This window comes from Prionailurus bengalensis, chromosome A1 (assembly GCF_016509475.1).
Source record: "Prionailurus bengalensis isolate Pbe53 chromosome A1, Fcat_Pben_1.1_paternal_pri, whole genome shotgun sequence".
Taxonomy (NCBI): Eukaryota; Metazoa; Chordata; class Mammalia; order Carnivora; family Felidae; genus Prionailurus; species Prionailurus bengalensis.
This window is the reverse complement of record NC_057343.1, coordinates 90,534,271-90,557,851: the sequence shown is the minus strand read 5'-3', so window position 1 is coordinate 90,557,851 and position 23,581 is coordinate 90,534,271. Positions and strand designations below refer to the sequence as shown.

Genomic DNA, 23,581 nt, shown 5'->3' with positions numbered 1-23,581 from the left:
CTTGGAGCCTCCCTGCTTTGGGGACACAGAATCCCCGACTACACTGAAGTGAGGCTTCACTTTATCACCTAGGGTGGCAACCTCTCAGGGTACATGGTCTTGGTACAGTTTTTCCCACCAGCCCCACTGCTCCAGGGGTCAACCTCTGTATCTGGCTTGAGATTTGGCTGGAATAACATTCTAGGTCCTCAGCACCATGGGGTCTGCTGTCCCCCTCCTGGATGTGGGGCACTGACCCCGGAAGTGGGATGCCCTATGGTTCAAGGCATGGACCAGATCCAAGGATCTGTCCTCACTACCCAAGACCCCGACCACATGGATGCACGTGTAGCCCAGCCCCCAGGGTTCTCTCCAGGTGTTCTGCCGAGCAGGAGGTATGGGGCTCTCCTTCCGTTCTCGAGAGGAGTCCTTCCCTTCCAAATTGGGCAGGATGAGCCAGTGTTCCCAGGAGTAAGGAACATTGAGCAGAGAGGTGCCAGTCTCTCCTATGGCCCAACTTCCACGACGATGAACTGCAGTGACTCTTGCCAAGTGTTTAGCTAAAGTTTCCTGCCAATAAGCACTCCTCAACGACTCTGGTGGATCTGATTTCTACTCTACTATGGGGCTTGGTAAGAACTGACACTATGCCAGGGAATGTCTTGGGGTGGGGGTCCCAAGGGACTCCAGAGGTCATTCTCTCTGCCGGTCACCCTCCCCCATCATGCCCAGGGGTGGGTCACTGGGGGCTTCTGACCTAATCAGGCCTAACCTAGAATGGAGACCCACTGGAATCTCCAGACCTACCAGCCCTTCTCTGATGAGAGGGCCTGGGGGTGTCACTGAAGAGAACTATCCTGTGGGCCCAGGCATGGGACATGGACCCACGAGCTGGGGCATTTGGGAGAACCAGGGATCCTGCAGCTCACCAAAGAGGGCCTGGTATCCCCGTGACTGCCCTGAGCAGTCACCATGTCCCCACTGTCTGTGGGGTCACTCTCTGTGACCCTAGACCACCGCTTTTTCAGTGGAACTCCAAGGTACTGTGAGCCCAGTTACCATATCTTCTAGTTTTTCAAGGAATAACAAAAGTTTGGACTTTCAGGTTTGGTAATTCTCATATTTAAAAAACATGACGCAAGCCAAGCAGAGGGCTCTGCTGCTTGGAGGGAGGCCCTGGGCTGCCTGCTACAGTCTCTGCTTCTCTAAACCTCAAGCCTTTGGCAGCTGAAGCCTCATGGCAGGGCCCAGGATTGGTGCAGGTACTTCAGACATTAACCGAGATCAGCACTGCCCTGGCTCAAGACCACTCTCCTCTGGGGAAATGAAACCCATCCCTCCCTCGGGCACCCAGCCCTCCAGAACAACACAGTCCCTTGCGGAACAGTGCCCGACTCTTAGACCTCTCATGCTGCCAAGTCGCACTCAGGCTGGGTCTCAGAAGCTGGGAGCAGTCATGGGAAGTCGCCACTGTTTTCCTGTAGAGGCCTGGGTGGGGGTCAGCCCTGCCCAGGAGCCAGGCTGAGTTTGCCTCCTGTCTAAGGCCCAGCGCTATCTGTTTGGATCCTCGGGGAAGATGAGGCAGGGAGAGAAGCATGCCAGTTGGCAGTGGGTGTGGATCCACAGTGGCACAGGTCAAAGCCAGGCAGAAACTTCAGGAAGGGGACGCAGGGCCACGCTACATACCGTTGCCTTTGTCTGAGCGCTGTGGATGGCTGTTGACAGCATTGGGGACCCCATGGGTAGCCCAGCGCGTGTGGGCAATGCCAAAGTGGGTCTCAAACTCCACCTTCAAGTCCATGCTGTCTTGTTCTACAAGCAAGAAAAATAATCATTGACACAGTACTGTTATGGTGAGGTGGCATCATTACATGGACACACCTCAGCCACGTCAAAAGCACATCCCACCTTGGACTGCAAAGGCCCCACCCTGGGGATTTCTGCCAGATCCCTGCTGTAGTTTACTTAGTGCTTATCAGTAACCTAAGTCACCAGCCAAAATGAGCTTACTTTAAAAAGAATATTATAGATCATGACTATAAATGGAAAAACAGTATCATTTGCCAGAAAAATTAAAATAAATACATACGTACTAAATATTAAAAAAAATTCTCATGCACCACCTCCTAGAAAAACAAAAAACCCCAGAAAACCAACCCCCCCCCAAAAAAACAAAAACAAAAACAAATCCCACACTCTGAGAAACACAGTTTTACGATGTAGACTTAACTCTCCTTCTATTTATCCATGCTTGGATAAGTGAATATTTTTAGTCTCAAATGCTATTGGAATAAAAGACTTTAAACTGACCCATGCTGCTTTGACTGGGCATGTGTCCCACTTACTGTAAAGTTCTTCATCAAGAGCCTTGACATTTCCTCTTTTCTTGACCAGCTGGATATGTCTTTCTTTGACTTCGTTATTATTTCCATCGATTGCCACACCTGTGGGACACACATTATTTTTTTTCCTTTTTTTTGCATTGGGATTTGTTTGGTCTCCTGCACTTTGTTACAGAGTACAACCCAGGGTGAGGGCTGCACAGTGCTGTGGATTTGTCCGTTCCCGTTGGCCAGGCTTGCAGCCTGGAAGAGAACTACACAGCGTTCAGGATGTCGATTCAGCAAGATTATGATGTAGCAGCAAACAGGGGAGGCGCACCTGGGACCTGGGCTGTAGCCGCCTCACCTGGCTTTGAACCAGGGTGCATCCCCGGGAGCCTGCCTGTGGGGGAGGTTCCTCCATGCCCACCACTGAAGGTGGTGGGCTCGCTTGAGGGCACTGATGGTGCCATGCCCTGTGCTGACATCCCTACTGCATTAGTGTTCCTAAGATCCTTCATCTGACATGCTTTCCGTTAAGAATGAACAGGGAGCGGAGCCTGGGTGGTTCAGTCGGTTAGGCATCTGACTCTTGGTTTTGACTCAGGTCGTGATCTCTCAGTTAGTGAGTTCCAACCCTGAGCAGGGCTCTGTGCTGACAGGGTGGAACCTGCTCTGGATTCTGTCTCCCTCCCTCTCTGCCCCTCCCCCACTCGTGCTGTTTCTGTCTCTCTCCAGATAAACTATACAAAAAAAAAAAAAAAAAGAATTCACGGGGATATGAAAGTATCTGGCTCCCCCTTTCTCCTAAGGCTGCTTAATTAAAAATGGGAAGTGGACTAAATATCCACCAGTCAGATGGATGAAGATGTAAACTCTGAGATAGTCACCCAGGGGAGGATTGTGCAGCCACTGAGCAAGATCCTTAGGAAGAGTTTAGGATAACGGGAGATGCGGGAGATAAATGAAAACAGGACATAAAATTACAATTCTATAGTTACGATCAGGTTAAAAACAAAAAGTAGCTATGTGTGACACCCCCACATCCCCATACCACCTCAACATACGCACAGCAGTGACCAGCGGAGGGACACGAAGATATTGATGGGAGAGCTTTGGTAGAGATTTTTTTTTTTACCGTTATTTCTTCTTTCTCCTGTTCTCTAGTTTATTTTTAAAATAAAACTTTTAATGTTTTTTAATGTATTTTGACAGACAGAAATGGAGCATGAGTGGGGGAAGGGCAGAAAGAGAGGGAGACAGAATTCAAAGCAGGTTCCAGGCTCCGAGCTGTCAGCACAGAGCCCAACGTGGGGTTTGAACTCACCAACCATGAGATCATGACCTGAGCCAAAGTTGGGCACTTAACCCACTGAGCCACCCAGGCGCCCCTCCTTTTCTCTAGTTCTCAAGTGACAGCAACAAGCGTTGTATCTATGAGGGCAGTCTGCGGGGCCTACCTGCCGAGTCATAGCCTCTGTACTCAAGCCTCTGCAGGCCCTTGATGAGGGTTTCGAAAATCTCCTTCCTCGTCCGGGGGACTCTGTAGTTCATGTAGGCGAAGATTCCTGTTAACAGAGGGGGAACCAACATGTTGGTAAATCACTCGGTTGGTGTTGAGGGAAAAAGAAATGCTTCTGGGGACCCAGCTGACATCCCGGGAGGCCTTCCTGGCTGCGTGCGTGGCCTTCCCCTGACATAGCCGAAGAACGGTGTGCTCCCCTCTGCTTCCGAAAGGACAGCCCCAGCAAGCAGCCCAGCCAGGGACAAGAAGTCTCGCGTAGCATGTGAAGAACGAATGCGTACTCCTTGGCCTTGGGATTTCACCGCAGAGAATTTCTCCTATGGACGCAGTCACGTGACCCGGCTTTCACCATGGCAACATTTATAACAGCAAAGATCAGCCAAACCACCCAACCACCTAGGGACATCTCGAGGTCCCAACCCATGTGGATTCCTTGATTTGCACAGAATATGCCCGGGAAGGGTCCTAAGGAGGTCACAGCAGGTGAAGGAGGCTGCAGCAGGTGAAGACAAGGGCTGAGGCCTTTACTCCTTCCTGCTCAGCCCTGTTGCCTGGAGCTTTAGCATCAATAAATGCTACTTTCGCAACAGCAAAACCAAAATCATCTCTTGGCCCCTGGAGAATCCCTACCTTCAAGGGAGGCCTGCACTCCAAGATTTTATTTGGCTTTATTCTCCATATTTGTATTTCGAAATAACATTTTCCCAAATAGGAAGTAACAGCCGTCACGCTGGCTCTCTCTAAGCTGCTCCACTCCCTCCCTCATTAAGACTATGGACCCTTGATCTGTCTCTGTCCTGCCCTGCGAGTTCCCTACCCTGACGTCCCTCTGTCCTTCTGTCCTCCCTGCTCCACTTGGGAAAACCTGCTGTCCTCAAAGCTCAGCTCTGACCCCGCCCCCCCCCCCCCCCCCCCCCCCCAGCAGGCTTGTTCAGGCCCCAGACTCCCCGGTTTTGGGCCACCCCTGTGCTCTTGCATCCTGAGACATCTACATCCGCCGACAAGGACACAGGCTGGCACTTCTATTTTTTCATTTCTCACTGTGTCTTGGCATACCGTCCTTATTCAATAAATGCATGTGGAATAGAACGACTGTAAATCTGCATTAATCAGGGAAGCAAGAGTATGGATCATGAACAATACTGGCCTTCAGGAATATTTATAACTCACCTTTTTTTTTTTTAAGTTTATTTATTTTGAGAGAGACAGAGAGAGTGAGATGGGGGGTAGGAGAGAGAGAGAGAGAGAGAGAGAGAGGGAGAGAGAGATCCTAAGCAGGCTTTGCACTATCACCACAGAGCCCGACATGGGGCTCAAACCCATGAACTGTGATATCATGACCTGAGCCAAAACCAAGAGTCAGACGCTTAACCAACTGAGCCACCCAGGGTACCGCATAGTAACTCATCTTATTGAGAACTCACTATGTGCCAGGCACTGGGCCAACCGTTCCCATACAGGTGTCAGTCAAAGCTCAGAGGTGTCAATCAAAGTTCAGAGGCTGTATCTACCATTACCTCCCTTTACTTTCTAGAACAGAAGCTTGGGAGGCTGTGACTGGGAACAAAGGAGACCTGACCTTAGGACTTAAATGCTCCTAACCACCAGGCAGGGCTTCCTCAGGGATGAATGGAGTTAAAATGTTTATTTTCCAAATTTTAATGATTTGATTAAAAAAATTTTTTTAATGTTTATTTTTGAGAGAGACAGAGCACAAGCAGGGGAGGGACAGAGGGCGAGGGAGACACAGAAACTGTGTCCAGGCTCCAGGCTATGAGCTTTCATCACAGAGCCCGGACGCGGGGCTCAAACTCACGAACCGTGACATCATGACCTGAGCTAAAGTTGGACACTTAACTGACTGAGTCACTCAGGCACCCAATGATTTGATTTTTTAATTTTCCTACTGTTTTTCTGGGATGCTGGAAAGGTCTTACCAGGATTAAAAATTTGCCAGATATCTGCACCCCCACGTTCATTGCAGCATTATTACAATAACCAACACATAGAAACAACCCAAGTGTCCATCCACAGATGGATGGATAAATATTTACAATGGAATATCATTTGGCCATAAAAAAGAAGAAAATCCTGCCATTTGCAACAACATGGATGGCACTTGAGGGCATTATGCTGCATGAAATAAATCAGACAGAAGAAAGACAAATACTGTATGATCTCATATGTGGAATCTGAAAAAAACCAAACTCATTGATACAGAGATCAGCTTGGTGGCTGCCAGAGGTGGAGGAGTAGGAGATGGGAGAATTAGGCAAAGATGGTCAAAAGGTATAAACTTCCAGTTATAAGATAAGTAAGTCCTGAGGATGTAATGTACAACATGCTGACTATAGTTAACAATACTGTATTGTACATTTGAAAGATGCAAAGAGAGTAGCTCCTTAAAGTTCTCATCAGGAGGGGGGCATCTAGGTAGCTCAGTGTTGGTTAAGTGTCCGACTTGGGCTCAGGTCATGATCTCATGGTTCATAAGTTTGAGCCCCGCATGGGGCTCTGTGCTGACAGTGTGGAGCCTGCTTGGGATTTCCTCTCTCCCTCTCTGCCCCTTCCGTGCTCTCTCTCTCTCTCTCTCAAATATAAATAAATAAACTTAAAAAAAAAAGTTCTCATCAGGAGGAGAAAATGTTAACCATGTGAAGTGATGGTTGTTTAACCTTATTGTGGTGATCATTTCACAATATATACATATAGCAAAGCATTGAGTACACCTAAAACTTTTACAGTGTTACATGTCAATTATATCTCAATAAAACTGGGGGGGGGGGAAGGGGGAAAATGCCAAAGATGAACCACAGAGAGGACAACCTGCCTGAGGGTTGACCACAATTATACACAAAACCTCCCGTAATATCTCCAGTCATTAAGAAGATTAGGTTCAAATCAGTATAGTGTATCTGAATGAATGACAAAATGTCCATTAAAGGAATGTTGTATCCCTAAGCAGTGAGTAGGGTCACATTATATGAACATTTAATTTGCTAAAATTCATTCTTCTAGACGTAGACAAAAGAGAGGCGATGAAATTCAGAGGTGCTAAAAATGGTAATTTGAGGGGCACCTGGCTGGCTCAGTTGGTTAAGCATCTGACTTCAGCTCAGGTCGTGATCTCATGGTTCGGGAGTTCGAGCCCCGCGTCGGGCTCTGTGCTGACAGCTCAGAGCCTGGAGCCTGCTTCAGATTCCGTGTCTCCCTCTCTCTCTGCCCCTCCCCTGTTCACGCTCTGTCTCTCTTTCCTTCAAAAATAAATGAACATTAAAAAAAATTTTTAATGCTATTTTTCATTCTTACGTCCTGTGCATTACCATACACAGTATATATTTGCACACAAGTATTAAAGTGCAGAATTTCTATATAATTTCTTTTATTATTTATTTTTGAGAGAGAGAGAGAGACAGAGCACAGCGGGGTAGGGGCAGAGAGAGACAGAGACACAGAATCCAAAGCAGGCTCCAGGCTCCGAGCTGTCAGCACAGAGCCCCATGCGGGTCTCCAACCCATGAATTGCAAGATCATGACCTGAACCAAAGTCGGACGCTTAACTGACTAAGCCACCCACGTGCTCCCAGAATTTCTCTATAAAAAAACATGAACACTGTGCTTTCTGAGCAGTTACAGATGCTTTCTTTTTAAAATGGCTAAGGGTAATTTTGGTGGTCAGCTATTTTTGTCTTCCTGGCTGACACTAGATCAGGTGAGAGGCATTGAGTGTAAGGCCTTGTGTATAGTCAGGGCACCTCCCCAGCAAAGGCGCCTGTCCCCACAGGGCTGCTGAGCGTTTGGGTCACAGGAGTTCACACTTTACCCTACACTTCAGACCTCAACACATCTGGGCAGATGATGTATTTTTGTCACCTTGCTCATTAAAAAAAAACAACCGAATAGTTACCTTCTAATGGAAATACTATAAAATTTTGAACAGTTCCATTCAGATATAAGTCACATACCTTAATATTCTCCCATTTCAATTGTACAGTTCAGTGGTTTTCAGTACAGTTGATCATTGAACAACACGGGTTTGAAGTGCTCGGGTGGACTTTTTTTGATAACTTCAGTACTGTACTGTAAATATCTTTTTCTCTTCCTTATGCTTTTCTTCATAACGTTTTCTTTTCCCTAGCTCACTTTATTGTAAGGACACAGTATAGACTCCATAGAACATACAAAATATGTGTTACTGCTTATTGGTGAGGCTTCCGATCAACAGTAGGTTATTAGTAGCTGGGTTTGGGGAGAGTCAAAGTTATCTGGAGATTTTCGACTGTGTGGAGTGTTCGTGCCCCTAACTCCCCAATTGTTCGAGGGTCAACTCTGTGTTCACAGAGTTGTCCAACCATCACTACAATCTATGTTCAGGTGAAACTTTTCTTTCTTTCTTTGTTGTTGTTGTTGTTGTTGTTGTTGTTTTGCTGTTTATTTATTTTTTGAGAGGGGGGAGGGGCAGAGAGAGAGAGAGAGAGACAAAGACAGAGACAGAGGATCCAAAGCGGGGCTCTGTGCTGACAGCAGTGAGCCCGACGCAGGGCTTGAACTCATGAACTGTGATATCATGACCTGAGCTGAAGTCACACGCTCAACCAACTAAGCCACCTAGGTGTCCCCAGGTGAAACTTTTCATAACATTAATTTTTATAGTCTCTGTGTGGGTGAAACTTTTCATAATATTAATTATTCTGCAAAATATCAAAGTTCTCGGGGGGGGTGGAGGGGAGGGGAACGTGGTCAAATTCCAGTCACTGTAAAGACCACAGAGCTACGTGAGACAATTCTGTCTGATCATTTTTGGAGTCTTCCCTGGCATCCCGGGAATCCTTCTAGAATTACAGCTGCGCCTCACGAAGGGGAGCTGACAGGCATTGCAGATGACTTGAAGGCCCCTGTATAAACTCTGGAAAGGTTTTAAATCTGAGATACTTTCATGAGAGTGCTCTAGGGCCTCTGTTGTCCACCTGTCTCCTGCAACTCCCCTTCTCCGGGCCGGCCAACAGTCTGAACTCCTGTCAGGCATGTATGTTCTTCGAGTGTGTCTCTGGCTCTCAGATCCAGAGTAGCCTTCTTGGTGGGAATGTGGGGGTGCTGCTGCCAGAGTCCCAGCGGCGGCTGGGCTGGTTAAAGCGCCCTTGTCCTGAGGACCACCAGCTGTGTCCACACCCAGCCACTCGGGCACAGTTTGGGAGAATATTCTGGGGGGGCGGGGGGCGGGGGGGGGCAGCTGCCAGGAGTGGTTTCCGAGGTCTTTGCACAAGAAGGCATAAATCTAATTTCGAACTAAAATCTCTTGCATGCTGACATCTATTCAATAAGCTCTTTCATTAAACTAAGCACCATCTCTCTCCCCTTGCAGCTCTCCCTCTTGGCAGGCTTCTCCCTGCACTCTACTGAGATGAAGTAAATAAAACGGCCTTGACATCATGCTCTTACTATTTTAAAAAAATTTGGGGCGCCTGGGTGGTGGCTCAGTCGGTCAAGCGTCTGACTTTGGCTCAGGTCATGATCTCACAGTTCGTGAGTTCAAGCCCCGCGTCAGGCTCTGTGCTGACAGCTCGGAGCCCGGAGCCTGCTTTGGATTCTGTGTCTCCCTCTCTCTCTCTGCCCCCGCCCCGCCCCCCCACCCCCCAGCTTGTGCTCTGTCTTTCTCTCAAAAATAAATAAACATCAAAAAAAGATTTTTTTAAATGTTTATTGATTTTTGAAGGAGAGAGAGACAGGGTGTGAATGGGGGAGGGGCAGAGAGTGAGGGAGACACAGAATCCGAAATAGGCGCCAGGCCCTGAGCTGTCAGCACAGAGCCTGATGTGGGGCTCGAACTCACAAACCGTGAGATCATGACCAGAGCCGAAGTCGGACGCTCAAACGACCAAGCCACCCAGGCGCCCAAAAGATTTTTTTTTTTTAATTTAAGAAATGGAATAAAACTGCTTTTCTCAGGCATTTCTTTTGCCATGCACGTCAGAATTCCTGTCTGGAATCCCTTGCATCTGTAAAAAGAACAGCAGTGAGGATCCATTTTTCAACTATGAGATCAGCAAAGATCCAAGAGTTTGACAAGAAGCAAGAGTTTAAATTTGTGCACCCTTTTTGGGAGGCAATTTGGCAATCTTTCAAAATTAAAAATGTACACATCTGTTGGCCAGAGCTGTTGCTAGGAATGTATCCAACAGATAACTCCGCAGTGGGGTATGTGTGAGTGCAGGAGGATGGTCGCTCAGTGCTGGAGACTGGGGACAGCCTGCTGCGTGGCAGGGGCCAGGGAAGTGGCAGTGCAGCCATGTGGTGGGGCCCCTGTGGGACCATAGGCAAGTGGCCTTCCATAGAGAATGAAGTGAAGCTCGGTGTTTTCCTGGAAAACAAGCTACATCTCCAAGATGTGTCAGGGGAGAAAGCAGCTCACAGAACAGGAGTAAATTATGCAAGGAGGGGTGGGGAGACACGTATTTCTGGAAGGGCACCCGAGACCTGGGCGGGGGTGGGGGCAGTGGTTGCCCCTGAGGAGGGGACTGGATGTAGGGCAGAAACTTCCTTTCCACTCCACATGTGCTCTTTGTAAGGTTACAATATTTCGCCACGTGCCCATATATTCTATTTTACCATGTGCGGCTCTATGAATGAGATATTGGGGGGGATTGTCATCCAGCCCAGTCTGACTTTGCAGACTTCTCCATGACTCCCCAGTCCCGCTCACCCAGAAGAACGATGGCCACAAGGAGGGGAAACTCTGCCTGAGCACACCTTCCCATGTATAAAAGGGCGGGCTCAGGGTCACCCAGGGGTGTTCCCACTTCTGGGTAGTGTGAGGTGCCCACGTAGAAAATGCGGGGGATGCACAGGAAGCCAATACTTTCAGAACCTTATCTTGTCTGATCCTCATGACGTCCTGTGCCAAGACTGTGGTTCCCATGGACAGACAGAATACCTCTGGCTCTTGTAGTGAGTCACAGCCGGGTTTATCTGAGTGACTGCAGGTTGTCTCCCTGGTGCTCCCCCCAAATCAGCATAAGCCCTGTCTTACGGTCCTACCCCAAGGAGTGAGAAATAGCTCCCATAGAGGTGACTTGGTTTTTGGGGGGAGATGCCCACCCTGATGAAAAAACCTCTGAGCTCCACTGGTGGGGTCCAGGCCATGCTGCCATGCCCTCTCTCGATCCCTGGGAGACTCCTTCTTGGCCCCCACCAGACATTCCTGCTTCTGACTCCACTTTCTCTGCCCTCCGGGTCACGGCAACTACAGCAAGTCTGGCTCCTCCTGTGTCCCTCCCTCCCTTGCACAGGCAAGACGGTAAGATCCCTCCTGAGGTGGCTTAAAGAAATGCCTAGCCTTGGGACAGAGGCCACTCTGGCCCAACCACCCCAGCTCAGCACCTGCCCGTGCCCACACCCCACTCTGGCATCCAGAGCTTCCAAACAGCTTCCCAGGGCCCTACTCTTAAATCACATGGGGAAAGTGAGTGAAAAGGAGAAAAGCCAAATTAAACCCCAGGAAAAGCTCCAGATGGAGGCAGGATGGAGACTAGTGGCCCCTCTGCCTGGCTCACCTTGGGGTCTTGGGGGATCCAACACACCCTCTGCAAACAGCATGAAAGATCATACTGGAACTCAGGATGAAAGGCACCACAATGAGGTCCTTCCATGCAGGCAGGGGACTCTCAGCCTCGGAGTGACAGATGACGACAATGATCAAATAGGGAGGCCAAGTCCCCCAGACACATAGCCAAAACTGAGAGCACCAAACTCCTAGAATCTTCTTTATAACCCTTGGAATGCCTGGGATGGCGGAGAGGAGCAGGGGCTATTTGAGGCCTGGAGGATGAGGGAAGAGGTCAAATTCACAGTGGGCAGGCTGGGGTCTGTATTATGAATCTGTGACTACAGTTTTGGAAAATCTCTCCTTCCCTCTAGGCATTAGCTTCCCAGTGAAAGGCCTGCCCTCACTGTAAGTGAGGGTGGACGGTTCAAGGCAGAGATCCAGCCTGCATCCCCCAAGGGTTAGGGGCTCACTCCACGGGTGCACATTACCACCCAGCCGGGCTGGGCACCCCCCACCCCCCTCCCAGGACTGAGGGTGCTTTCTCCACCACCATCCCATGCTTCTCCGCACTGAAGGGGCTGACCTTCTTAGTCCACGAGCCTAGTACAGATTAGATACTAGTCCAGTTCTCAAGTTGGCTTACTCTCCACCCAGGCAGAAGACATGCCGGTTGGATTTTTTTCTCACAAAATTCCTGAGCATGTGTGTTTGTGAGAATGTGTGTATACATGTGAGTGTCTGAGTATCAGGGTGTGTATGTGTGTGAGTGAGCATGTTGGGGTATGTGAATATATATGAGTGGATGTGAATGTGTGTTTGAGTGTTGGGTGTGTGTGAGAGTATGAGTGTGCATGTGTATGTGTGAATTTGTATTTGAGTGTTGGGTGTGAGTGTGCATGAGTATGAGCACGTGTGGGTGTGAATGTGGGTTTGAGTGTTGGGTGTCTGTGGGTGTGTATGAGTATGAGCATGTATAGGTGTGAGTATAGGTTTGAGTGTTAGGTATGTGTGTGTGGGTTTGACTGTTGTGTGTGTGAGTGTATGGGTGTGAGTGTGGGTTTGAGTGTTGGGTGGGTGTGAATGTGTATGGGTGTGAGTGTGAGTTTGAGTGTTGGGTGTGTGTGTGTATGGGTGTGAGTGTGGGTTTGAGTGTGGAGTGAGTGTGAGTGTGTGTGGGTGTGAGTGTGGGTTTGAATGTTGGGTGTGTATAGGTGTGAGTGTGTGTTTGAGTGTTGGGTGGGTGTGGATATGAGTGTGGGTTTGAGTGTTGGGTGGGTGTGAGTGTGTATCGGTGTGAGTGTGGGTTTGAGTGTGGAGTGTGAGTGTGTATAGGTGTGAGTGTGAGTTTGAGCATAGGGTGTGTGTGTGTGGGTTTGAGTGTTGGGTGGGTGTGAGTGTGTATCGGTGTGAGTGTGGGTTTGAGTGTTGGGTGTGTGTGAGTGCGTGTGGGTGTGAGTGTGGGTTTGACTGTTGGGTATTAGTTATGGAGCAGGTCTACTCTCCTGGGTGAGGCCCCCAGGTCAGGGAGGCCACTGGGCCAACCAAGAGGACCACAGTGGAGGCTGTGACCTCTCTGGGCAGCACCATATTGATGCATGGGGACTACAATTCCTGCTGCCTCCTCGCAGAAGCAAGACCAAAGGCAGAGGTGCCAAGGGGATGAGAGGTCCCATGGCAGTGTTCTCACACAAAGACACAGGTACCCCAAAGCCTGGCTCAAGGTCAGGAGGGAACTGGCTCCTCTGAGGACGGCCTCACCCTGCCTCTGGCTTCTCTGGGACCCCATGGGTTAAAGTTTACCGCACCACTGGAATCCCTGTGATAACAGGAGACTCCACTTCCTGCAGTAAATGTGGGCAAGGCATTTCTATTTTTAAGAAAAAAGTTCTTGTTGTCCTTGTCATTTCAGGATTTCACAAAGAGCAAAGGGAGAAACAACATATACTCTAAATTTTACTAAAACACGCTTACAAGAAAGTGTGAAGTCTTGTTTAAACTGCCAAAATTTGGCCGTAAAAATAAAGTCAAACTTTTTTTTTGGTGAAATATTCCCTTGGAAAACGAAAGAGACAGCCGATCAGATCAACTTGCTTCTTTTTGCATCAATCTCCAGAACCTTTTCCCAAGGGTGTTTGTAACCTCCAGTCCATCTCCCTTTACGAGAAAATTTCACTAAATATGAAAATAATCCTTCAATGTAAAAGCACTGTCTGCTAATGTTACATCACCGAATTTCCAGAAGGTTCCTGTGAACTTGGGAAACCCCCAGTGAATAAGACCAACTGATGGAGGAATGGCGTGATGAAGGGGAGGAGGAGGTGGGAAGATCACTTCCAGCCCTGAGCCCCTCCCCAGATGGCTTCTGGGAAGCCGTCTGTCTGAGAGTGCACACAGTGGTCTTGTGGGCAGGATGCCAGCAGGGTTTGGGAACTTCTAGGACTGGCTTCCGTGAGCCAACCATATGCACCTCTTCTCAACTCCACCATCAGGGACTTCACATTGATGACCTGAAATTAGCCATGGTGAGCTGGTGGTCAAACATTTAGCAGCACATCCCTGAGCAGGGGCTCTGTTTGGCGAGGCTCTTGTGGCTTGGGGACATAGCAAGGCAAGCAATCTGACCCCAGAGTCCGTTCCCCAAGAACTCCAGTCCAGCCCCTTCTGAGGTACCCTTCCATGAACTGAACCATTACAGGGAGGAAAGGAGTGTTAGATATGACGGGGTTCCCAGAGCCAGAAGTCTGAGCTCTCCCCTGTGTCTTGTAAACTCCCTGGAACTCTGTTTCCTCAGCTGAAATGAGAGACAACCCCCCTAAGCACATGACAAGCTCTCCTAAAGACTGCTGTGCAAGCAGATAGACGTGTGTGTGTGTGTGTGTGTGTGTGTGTGTGTGTGTGTGTGTGTCCTGGCCCCTTTTGATTCTGGGGAATGAAACCACACCTGCTTCTCACAGGGAAGAGATGAGTAGGAAGAATATCTACATGCATGGAGGCCAAATGGAGTGAGTGCCATATTTACAGGACACAAGCCCTGACTTCTAGAAAAACTGGAAACTATTTGGTCAAACGGGGTATGTAGCACCATGCCAGTGAAGGATGGGGTCTTTGATGCCTCCATTCACCTTCTGACTATGGTGGGTCCAGTCTGCAAGTTCTGGGACCAGGGCACTTCCATGTGTGTGTCAGACATAGAGGGGAGACTGGTAGCCTCTGGCCAACATCCCTGTGGCCATGACTTGACCATCTGAGATTAGCAACATTGGACTATTCTTGGGGAAGGCACCTAAAAGCCAGAGCCCAAATAATAATGGATAAATTATTGGATAATGGATAGGGGAAGCTGGGTGTCTCAGTCGGTAAAGCGTCTGCCTTCAGCTCAGGTCATGATCTCACAGTTCATGAGTTCAAGCCTTGAAGCCCTGGGTCAGGCTCTGTGCTGACAGCTCAGAGCCTGGAGCCTGCTTTGGATTCTGTGTCTACCTCTCTCTCTGCCCTTCCCCTGATCACATACTCTCTCTCTCTCTTGAAATAAATAAACATTAAAAATGTTTTTAAAAATTATTGGATAATGGATAAATAAACAATGGCCCTCAAAGATATCGGATCCTAATCCCTGGAAGCTATAAAAATATCTTGATGCAAAAAGGTCTTTGGAGATATGATTAAATTAAAGATCTTGAGATGGGAGACTTTCCTGTATTATCCAGTTGGGCCCTAAATGCAGTCACAAGTATTGTTATGAAAGGGAGGCAGAGGGACATTTGACATGGAAGAGAAGGTGAGGTGACCACAGAGGCACAGACTGGAATCAAGAGATGCAAGCCGAGGGATGCTGGCAGCCACCAAAGCTGGAAGAGGCAAGGGACAGATTCTTCCCTAGAGTGTCCAGAGAAAGTGGGGCCCTGCTGACACCTTGATTTTGGTCCCATAAAACTGAGTTTTGGACTTCTAGCCTCCGAAACTGTGAGAAAATAAATTTAGGTTGTTTTAAAGCAACAAGCTTGTGGTAATTTGTTACAGCAGCCAGCAGAAACTAATATACCAACTAAGACAAAAGATAATGACTTCAAAGTCTTTTTACCTTCTAGCAAAATCTAAGAATTTGCTAATTTTCATGGCCAAGTTTTTTTCCTCCCCTCTCATAAATTACTAAATGCAGGAGTAAAGGATAGGGCAGATTTAAGAATTCATGGATGGGGGTGCAACTGGGTGGCTCACTTGGTTGAGCGTCTGACTTGACATAAGCTCAGCTCATGATCTCATGGTTTGTGAGTTCAAGTCCCACACTGGGGTCCCTATTGTCAGTGCAGAGCCTGCTTCGGATTCTCTGCCCCCCTCTTTCTGCCCCTCCCCTCCCTGCATGCTCTCTCTCTCTCTCTCTCTCAAAAATAAATAAAACATTAAAAAAAAATAATTCACGGATGGTAAGTGCAATCCTTTTTGCCAAACTCTCATGCATGCGTGGTCTACACCGCCATGCCCTTGAACATGCTGTGCTCTCAGCCTGGCACACCTGTCACCCTCTTCTCTCTGTGGAGCTCATACTTGAGGCCAGGCTCTTGCAGTACTGTTCCTGGGAAAGTTAGTGCTCCCTGCCTCTGCTGTGCTGGGGTCTCAACTCAGACTGCGTGTGGGCCATCAGGTAACATCAGTGAGTGAGGCAGCTGGGCAGGAGGACTGGTGAGCTAGCACCCATCATCCTAGGGGCCACCGTGCATTATTCAGATATATATAACTCAGGGCTGCTCATCTTCAGATTTTTTCAAGAGAACTTGAAAATCCTCCCTACTTATGTGAAATCTCCCAATTTTGTAATGGAGGACTTTAAAACATAAAGTTTAAGCCCTGTGTACCACACAGAAAGATGTCTGCCGACTGGTTTGGCACAGAGTTACCAGGCTGTGGCTTGTGTCAGATGTCTTCTCTCTGTGGCAGCTTTTACCTAGTGAGCTACCCCATCCCTGCTTGGTGACCACCTGCCTCTCCAACTCCTTGTCCCTTCTCTGAGGGGAGGCTCGTGCCCATGTGGCCCCAGGGCCTGGAAAACACAGGACCTCTCCAGGAGCAGCACTTCACTAATGGCTGAGCAAAGAAGGAAGGAGAGGAGGAATGGGAAGATAATAACCTTTCTATTGGCAGACAGCAACATGCCAGCGTCTCTCAGATGTCAACAAAACCTACCTGTCCCTCAGCTAAACTCTCAGTGCACTGAAGCTCTGAGGGGCATCTTCTCAGTGTGTGCAGGGTCAGCTAGCACTGGGTCCAGGTTTCTGCAGGAGAAGTGGCGTACACAACGGGGAGTAAGAGCCAACCTAAGCCTGGTCATTAGCAGCTGAAGGGAAGGCTCTCAGCTCAACCCCTGCTGACCATGGACGGAACAGCCCTGAAGATGTGACCACATCACAGGTGGCATTCGAGGTGGCAGATCACAGCAGGGCCACAGTCAGCCCAGAGAGAAGACCTAAGACTGCTCCTGCTCAGACATAGGCATGCGCAGACCCCTTTGGCTTCCAGTTCCCCAAATGGAAAGTTGACGAGGGTAAGCGACTTATTCCAGGAGCTTCTTCACAGTTTCTGCCCTGTCCTTGTACCAAGTACGCAATCATTGCCTTAGCATTTTTCTATAAAATTGACCAAGTGTTTGAAAACTGACATAAATGTTCCACAAAAGAACACAACCATAAAAAGGAAAACCAGTATCACTTGTCATGCACACACAGGCCATTATCCAGAAACAAACAAACAAACAAACAAACAAAAAACGAGAACAACGTGTTTAATTCTCGACAGCAGCTGTTGTCAGGTTTGACTTGGGATGGCCTTCTCCATGCAAGGGGTGCTCAGCCAGTGTTGGGGGGGGGGAGGGGCTCTGTAAATGACACATTAGCACCCAGGTGAAAAGAAATAACTTTCCCACGTTGGATATCACTCCCTGACTTAACCAAGGGCTGCAAGGTGGGTGGGATAGGCTGGGGTGGGGGGGCTTGATGTAAGGATATAGGTAGTCACAGAGCCAAAGCTCATCCTTTCCTTAGGGGACAAGACATATGCAGCCCTTTAAGAGAGCAGAACAGGACCCCAGATTTGGAGAGTCTGAGCCCATCTCTCTTTGCAGAGATGGGCTCAGAGAGACAACAGAGAAAGCTAGATGCAAGTTGGAAGCAGGAAGGCAGGCTGGAGGAGAGGCGGGCCCAGAAGGGCACCTGAGAGGAGAAAGGAGGGAAATTGCCAGTGCTGGAGAGGCAGAGCAAGGGTCTTGGTCAGTGCACTAGTCTGGCTCTAAGGCCACCAGTTGGCCAAGGGCCTTGAATGCCACACTGAAGGGTTTAGAACCCAAAGGTCTTCTGGCAAAACTGCCACCTTTGCTTCTTTCCCCCCCCCCCCCCTCTCTCTCTCTCTCTCTCTCTTTCTCTCTCACGGGAAACATCCACAGGCAGGCCTATGCATTGTTAACGATGCCCTGGAGCCCGGAGATTTTTGCTGAAAGTTCAGGAATTTAAATTGATGCTCACTTAAGGCCACCAGTTGGCCAAGGGCCTTGAATGCCACACTGAAGGGTTTAGAACCCAAAGGGCTTCTGGCAAAACTGCCACCTTTGCTTCTTCTCTCTCTCTCTCTCTCTCTCTCTCTCTCTCTCTCTCTCGGGAAACATCCAAGGCAGCCCTATACATTGTTAACGATGCCCTGGAGCCCGGAGATTTTTGCTGAAAATTCAGGAATTTAAATTGATGCCCGCTTGGCCTGGGGGAGTCTGCATCTCAAAGCGAGCTGTGGGCTCCTTGGTCAGTGGTTCTTTTACACTTTCAGGAGCCGTTGGCCTCAGAAACAAGGCCTGTACAGATCTTGGCCCAGAGCTCACCGCTGGCACATCCCGCCCCACAGCCCTCGGCGAAGTCAGACAGAGGCCTTTCATGGCTTCAAAAGTTCCACCAGGTCCTCCAGCCACAGGAGGCTGGAATGGGTAACTGAATCCTACTCAAGGAAAAAAAATAAAAAAGGCACAGTGACCTTTTGTCCCAGCACAAGTTCCCGGCCCTCTCCCCAGCCAGCGGAGGCGGCCCAGCCAGGAGAGTAAGGAATTGCAGATGTGCGCGCAGGGCCGCAGCAGCCCTCGCCATGGCCCAGCAGTCTCCCGGGACAGCGCCGAGGCGCCGCGGTGTTCAGGACGCCGGAGCCCAGCCCCACTCCTCGTCCCGGACTCCTTCTCCCAGCTTTGCCTCGAGGCTCGGCGGTCCATGCTGCCTTTCCCCCCAAGCCTCGCCGAGAGCTCTTTCAGCAAAGAGGTGGCAACATGGAATCGACCCTTCTAGGGACAAGAGGTTCATTTTGGCACGCGAGGAGAACGCACAGGCCCTTCCCGAGCGCACGAGGGCAGCTCCCGACGCCACGGGGGCGAGCCCGGCCGGCTGCCGGGAGGTTGCAGGTGGGGTCGCCTCTCCTGGGTGGGCGCGGTGGGCTGAGAGCAGTGCTGGGCACCCCGCGCCCCGGATGCGTGAGCTTGCGCGTGGCCGCCTTTGTGGGCGACTTGGGGTGCTTTTCTCACTGGACATGGGGGGAGGGAGGGAGGATACCTCTGTGTTGTGAGGGTCCAGGCCCCGGACAGGACCAATTTCGTCCCCTCCGTGGGCGGCCGGGCCGGGTCGCCCTCACCAAGTCCGACACCAGGGTTGGGCACCCTTCTCCCCCACCCCTCCCTGGGACACCCACTCGGAGACAAGGGGCAGAAGGACGCAGGCCCGGCCGGTGAAAGCCCCTTCTCGGACCTGGACAGATCGATGCCCCCATCCCGCACCACCTCCGGGTCCCCGGCGCCCGGCTCTCGGGCCCAGGCGCCGAGAGACTGGGGAGCCGGAACCCACGGCCACCACACTCACCGCACATCGTGGCTGCTGCTTGCGCCCTTCGCGGCTCTGGGACTCTGCGCGCTCTGGACACTCGGAATTCCGTGCGCGCCTGGCGCTCCGCGGGCCTGGACTCCCGCCGCTCGGCCTCAGGACCTTATAGCTCGGAGCCCTCCGCCAGAGGCGGGGCCAGGGCGGGGCCTCCTCCCGCCTGCCTGCTCCCCATTGGCCCCCGGTTGTCGTGACAACGGTGGGGACTGGGCCCCCAGGAGTCAGGGAACTGGGCGAGGGGCGGCTCCCAGGCTCAAGTTCGGTCTGTAACGCCTGGGTGTCGGGTCCTGAAGATGGACCGGGGGGTGGAGACCGTCTGAGTTCAGACCCAGACTCAGGCTCGGTCTAGGCGTGGGACCTTGGACAGGGGACTGAATCGCTTTGTGCTTCAGTTTCCCAGTCTGTAAAATGGGATGACAATGGAACCTACCTGCCTAGTCCTGGTGAGGATTAAGACGCAGAGCACAATGGCGGGCGTGACGCACGTGTTCCCCTGTGCGCCCTTCTGTTTGCCGGGCTTCTCCGAGGGCACCAGAATCGCTGCACACTGTAGGTGTTCAAGCCTGGTCCCCTCTCTGTAAGGAGAGAACTCTAGAGCCTGATTGATAAATGAGAAAACTGAGGCCCCCTCCGAGGTGGAAAGGGACTTTGCCAAAACAGGGCAGCCGGAATTGACAAATTCTGGCAGTGGCAGAATTCGAACCCGGGATTTCCTGGAGAGCCGGAGCTTCAAGATGAGGATTTCCCCCCAGGTCGTGAGCCAAGCAGGAGCGACCCAGGGAACCACCCCCTCCCGGAGCAGCCCTGGCGGACCTGTGAGTAGCGCTGGCGGACCTGTCCTCCTGTCCTCAGCGCACTGGCCTGCACTAGCCAGGGGCTTCTCCGCCCACCCGCCTAGAGCCCGAATGGGGCCCAGCTGTGAGTCACTGAGACTTGAGTTCCTCCGCCCTGGTTCCCGGCCGTCTCCTCCCCTCCCCACTGCGCTCCGGGCCTCGGTCTCCCGAGGAAGGTCACGAGAACTGGCCCAACACTGGCGTACTTTGAAGCCATCTGGTGTTTTTTATTTTACTTAAAAAAAAAAAGAAATCTTGATATTCTAAACAGATCCTCCCCAGTCGTGTTAGAGCACAAAACGAAACTTTTTGCGACTTGTCTCTGGCATTTTTCCTGATGTAATTAATCTCTGTAGCTTCACCAGGGCTCTGCAGGTCCTACGGGGGAGAAGGTGTTTGGTTTACCCACTTGCCCGTTGAGGAAACTGAGGCTCAGCCACAGTAAGGAAGGGGTTTGGTTGAGTCATCCTGCTGGGAAACAGTGGAACCGGTTCTGGAGCAGCTGTGTTTGCCTTTCACCCTTCACTCTGCAGGGTCACTTTCATTTCGTTCATCCATTCATTCCCTCATTCCTAAGCAGCTGCTTCATACCTGTCCTGATGCTTAATGGGACTTAATGATGAGTGGAAATAGTCCATTCCAGGGACTCCTGTGGCACTTACAGAGTGGTGGGAGGCAGACATTAATCCAGTGACACCAGGAGAACAAGAAAATTCCAGGTTGGGATTGGGAGACAGGGAGGGGGCAGGGCAGGTTGGTGGGGAGGGGGCCAGACTCTGCTTGGGACTGGGCTGGGGCTGGAGTTGGTACAGGTCAGTGTAGACCCAGGGCAGCTTGCCAGAGGAAGTTAACAGGCTGGAGAAGGGAAGTTCAGGCATGTGCAAAGGTCCCACTGCTGACAATGATAGCTGGAGTTTGGAGTCTGGAGATGAAGCTGTTCTGCCCCAGCCCAGAGATGGGAACTCGAGTCCCACCCTATGTAACTGAGGTGGGAACAGCATGGTGTCATCAGGCCCTCTGCAAGCACCAAGACACCAGGAGCCCTGGGATCCTAGCTCCTATCCAGCTCCCCAGTGAGGAGTGGCATGGATGCTAGGACCCCTGTGGAGGTATCTGCATCTGCTAGCCCATTATCCCTCCTGCTTTGGGACTAGTTATGTGACCTGGACCACATAACCACTAGGTCCCCCTGGCCCTGGTATTGGTTCAGGAATCAGCATGTGGCTCATGCTGAGCTCTTGACAACCTGCTCAGGGACATGGGAGAGATCAGAAAAGATGAGCTTCTTCCCTGTCTGGTGGCACAGCTGTCTGGAGGGTAGACTGGTGATGCTGGGGTCCCTCTTGTCAACTTTGGGGTGGGGTGGGGAGGAGCTGTCCAAGAGTGAGGCAATCCAGAACAAAACAGATCTCTAGGATGGAGACAGGTGCACATTTGTTTTTTGAGAGAGAGAGAGAGAGAGAGAGAGAGAGAGACAGAGAAGGACAGCATGAGCAGGGGAAAGGAACAGAGGGAAAGAGGGAAAGAGAGAAAGGGAGAGACACAGAGAATCTTAAGCAGGCTCCACACTGAACATAAAGCCTGACACGGAGCTTGATCCCATGACCCTGAGATCATGACCTGAGCTGAAATCTAGAATCAGGACACTCAACTAACTGGGCCATCAGGAGCCCTGAAAATGCACATTTTTTTGGAGCCCCCGGGTTTAGCTGGGGCCAAAGCCAGATTTACTCCTGGAATTCTTGGTATCAAGGCTCAATAAGTTCCCATCTTCACTGGAGGCACTTCAAAGTGACTTCTGTCATTCGCAACCAAATTGAGTCCTGATTGCTTCAACCTCCTGGAATTGTGATCTGAGGTTCAGGGAAGCAGTTAGGCAGCTGGTGGCCCCAACCTATAAGGTGCTGCCCCTTCCTGCCCTCAACCTAGTCAGGGACCTGTCCTGGTACAACCCAGGAGGCCCCTGGGATTTAGTAAGATTAAACAATCTGCCCCAAGTCACACAGCCAGGAAGTAGGGGGCTGGTCTGGATCAGGAGGCCCAGGCATGGCCCCTCTCAGAAGAAGGAGGATACAAGACCATGGGTAGATGCCTTGCCTAGCCTGGCTCCATACCTGTGCTCCCAGGAGAATCCTGTGCCTGAGAATCGAGCTGGAGCCAGAAACTCACAGGGCCTGGCTGATCACCATGGATGGCTCTGGCCTCACTTTCCAGGAGTGACCTTGACCCTTCTGGCCAACAGAATAAGACCACATGCTGGATTTGGTAAGAGCAGCCACAGATGTGGTTTCTTCACCTGCCCATTTTTTTCAGATCTCAAGTCAACTTTTATATAACTGGGGGAATTTGTTCACTGACTGGTTTCTCCCAAAAAACCCAGAAATCTACTTCCTTCTCCTCTTTCCACATAGTCCATTAAGTCCCACGGCTGTCCTGGTAGACACGGAATGTGCTTGCTAGCCTTGGGCCACAGTGTCTGTTCAGATGCTTTTTTTTCCTTTAACATTTCCACTGGGTCCTGGAGTGGGTTATAGGGTTCCAGGTATGATGAGGGCTGCCCTCTAACTCCTGTGGGATTCCTAGCTGGGCTTTCAACAGCTCCCATGCTGTCATCGGGGCCCTCACCACCAGTCTCCACTTATCCCAGCTGGGCTGTGGCCACTGGGTGGCCCAGGGTAGTCACCTGTTCCTCCTGATCTTCTTGTTCCCCTCTGAGAGCAGAAATGCCAGGCAGACCTCGATGTCAGCTCCTGAAGGTCCCAGGGACCCAGCCCTGCCAAGAGCTGTGCAGCGCAGGCCTTCCCAAGCTTCAGCAGAGGGTCCAGGGAGCTGGGGGGGGGGGGGGGGGGGCAGGGTGCTGAGGTGTGTAGCTGGAGCTCTGCATCGGATCACTCCCTCCAGGGGTTGGGGCACAAGATTCTTAGGGGACCTGGAATAGTGCCCATGGCAGACAAGGTTCAGGGAACCCAGGCCAGAGACTACCTGGGTAGAGTTCCTTGCCTCAGGGTGGCTTGTCCTCAGCTGAGATCTGTGGTGGGGAGCACAAGCAGAGCGAGGTATGAGGCCAGACCTGGGCTTGGGGCAGGAAGCCACACCCCCCAGACTCCTCCCTTTTCTCTTCTATGGGGTTGGGTTCTGGTGGAGTGGATAGGGGTGGGGTGGGGTGCAGAGGCGCAGGGCTAGGGAGGGTCTTAACGACTGGCCCCAGGACCAGGGTTCAAGGACAGCCAGCAATGGAGATCTGGATCGGAAACTGAGGCAGGAATTCTGCCCTGATTGTAGGCCTGGAGGGAGTAAGGCTTCAGGAGGTTGGCCGGGGCATGGGAGAGGGGAAGCGTTGTCTGGCTCATTTTGGGTTACCAGATGGCTGCCCCCACTCTCCCATCCCTAAGGCCAGCATTGAGGCCCTCCCTTCCCTTTCAGCTCAGCATGGAGGTGACCTTCCTAAAGAGTTCCTTGGAGCCACGGACTTTTTCCAACTTCTTTCT

At 50.9% G+C, this 23,581-nt stretch overlaps 1 protein-coding gene across 2 annotated transcripts in view; it reads right to left on the bottom strand.

Moving 5' to 3' along the window:
- The window catches only part of GFPT2 (glutamine-fructose-6-phosphate transaminase 2), a 49,126-nt gene extending 28,954 nt beyond the window's left edge, over positions 1-20,172 (bottom strand). Inside the window, exons 1-5 of one of the 2 annotated variants that reach the window (XM_043585249.1) lie at positions 20,074-20,172; positions 19,243-19,835; positions 3,761-3,868; positions 2,325-2,423; positions 1,666-1,791 (exon numbers count right to left, since the gene is read on the bottom strand). In XM_043585249.1, the coding sequence (XP_043441184.1) occupies positions 1,666-1,791; positions 2,325-2,423; positions 3,761-3,868; positions 19,243-19,249 (340 nt within the window). In that variant the 5' untranslated portion in view covers positions 19,250-19,835; positions 20,074-20,172. Of the gene's footprint in view, positions 1-1,665; positions 1,792-2,324; positions 2,424-3,760; positions 3,869-19,242; positions 20,038-20,073 lie in introns of those variants that run through there. The other variant, XM_043585240.1, reaches the window with a different exon arrangement.
- Positions 20,173-23,581: the final 3,409 nt, after the last annotated feature.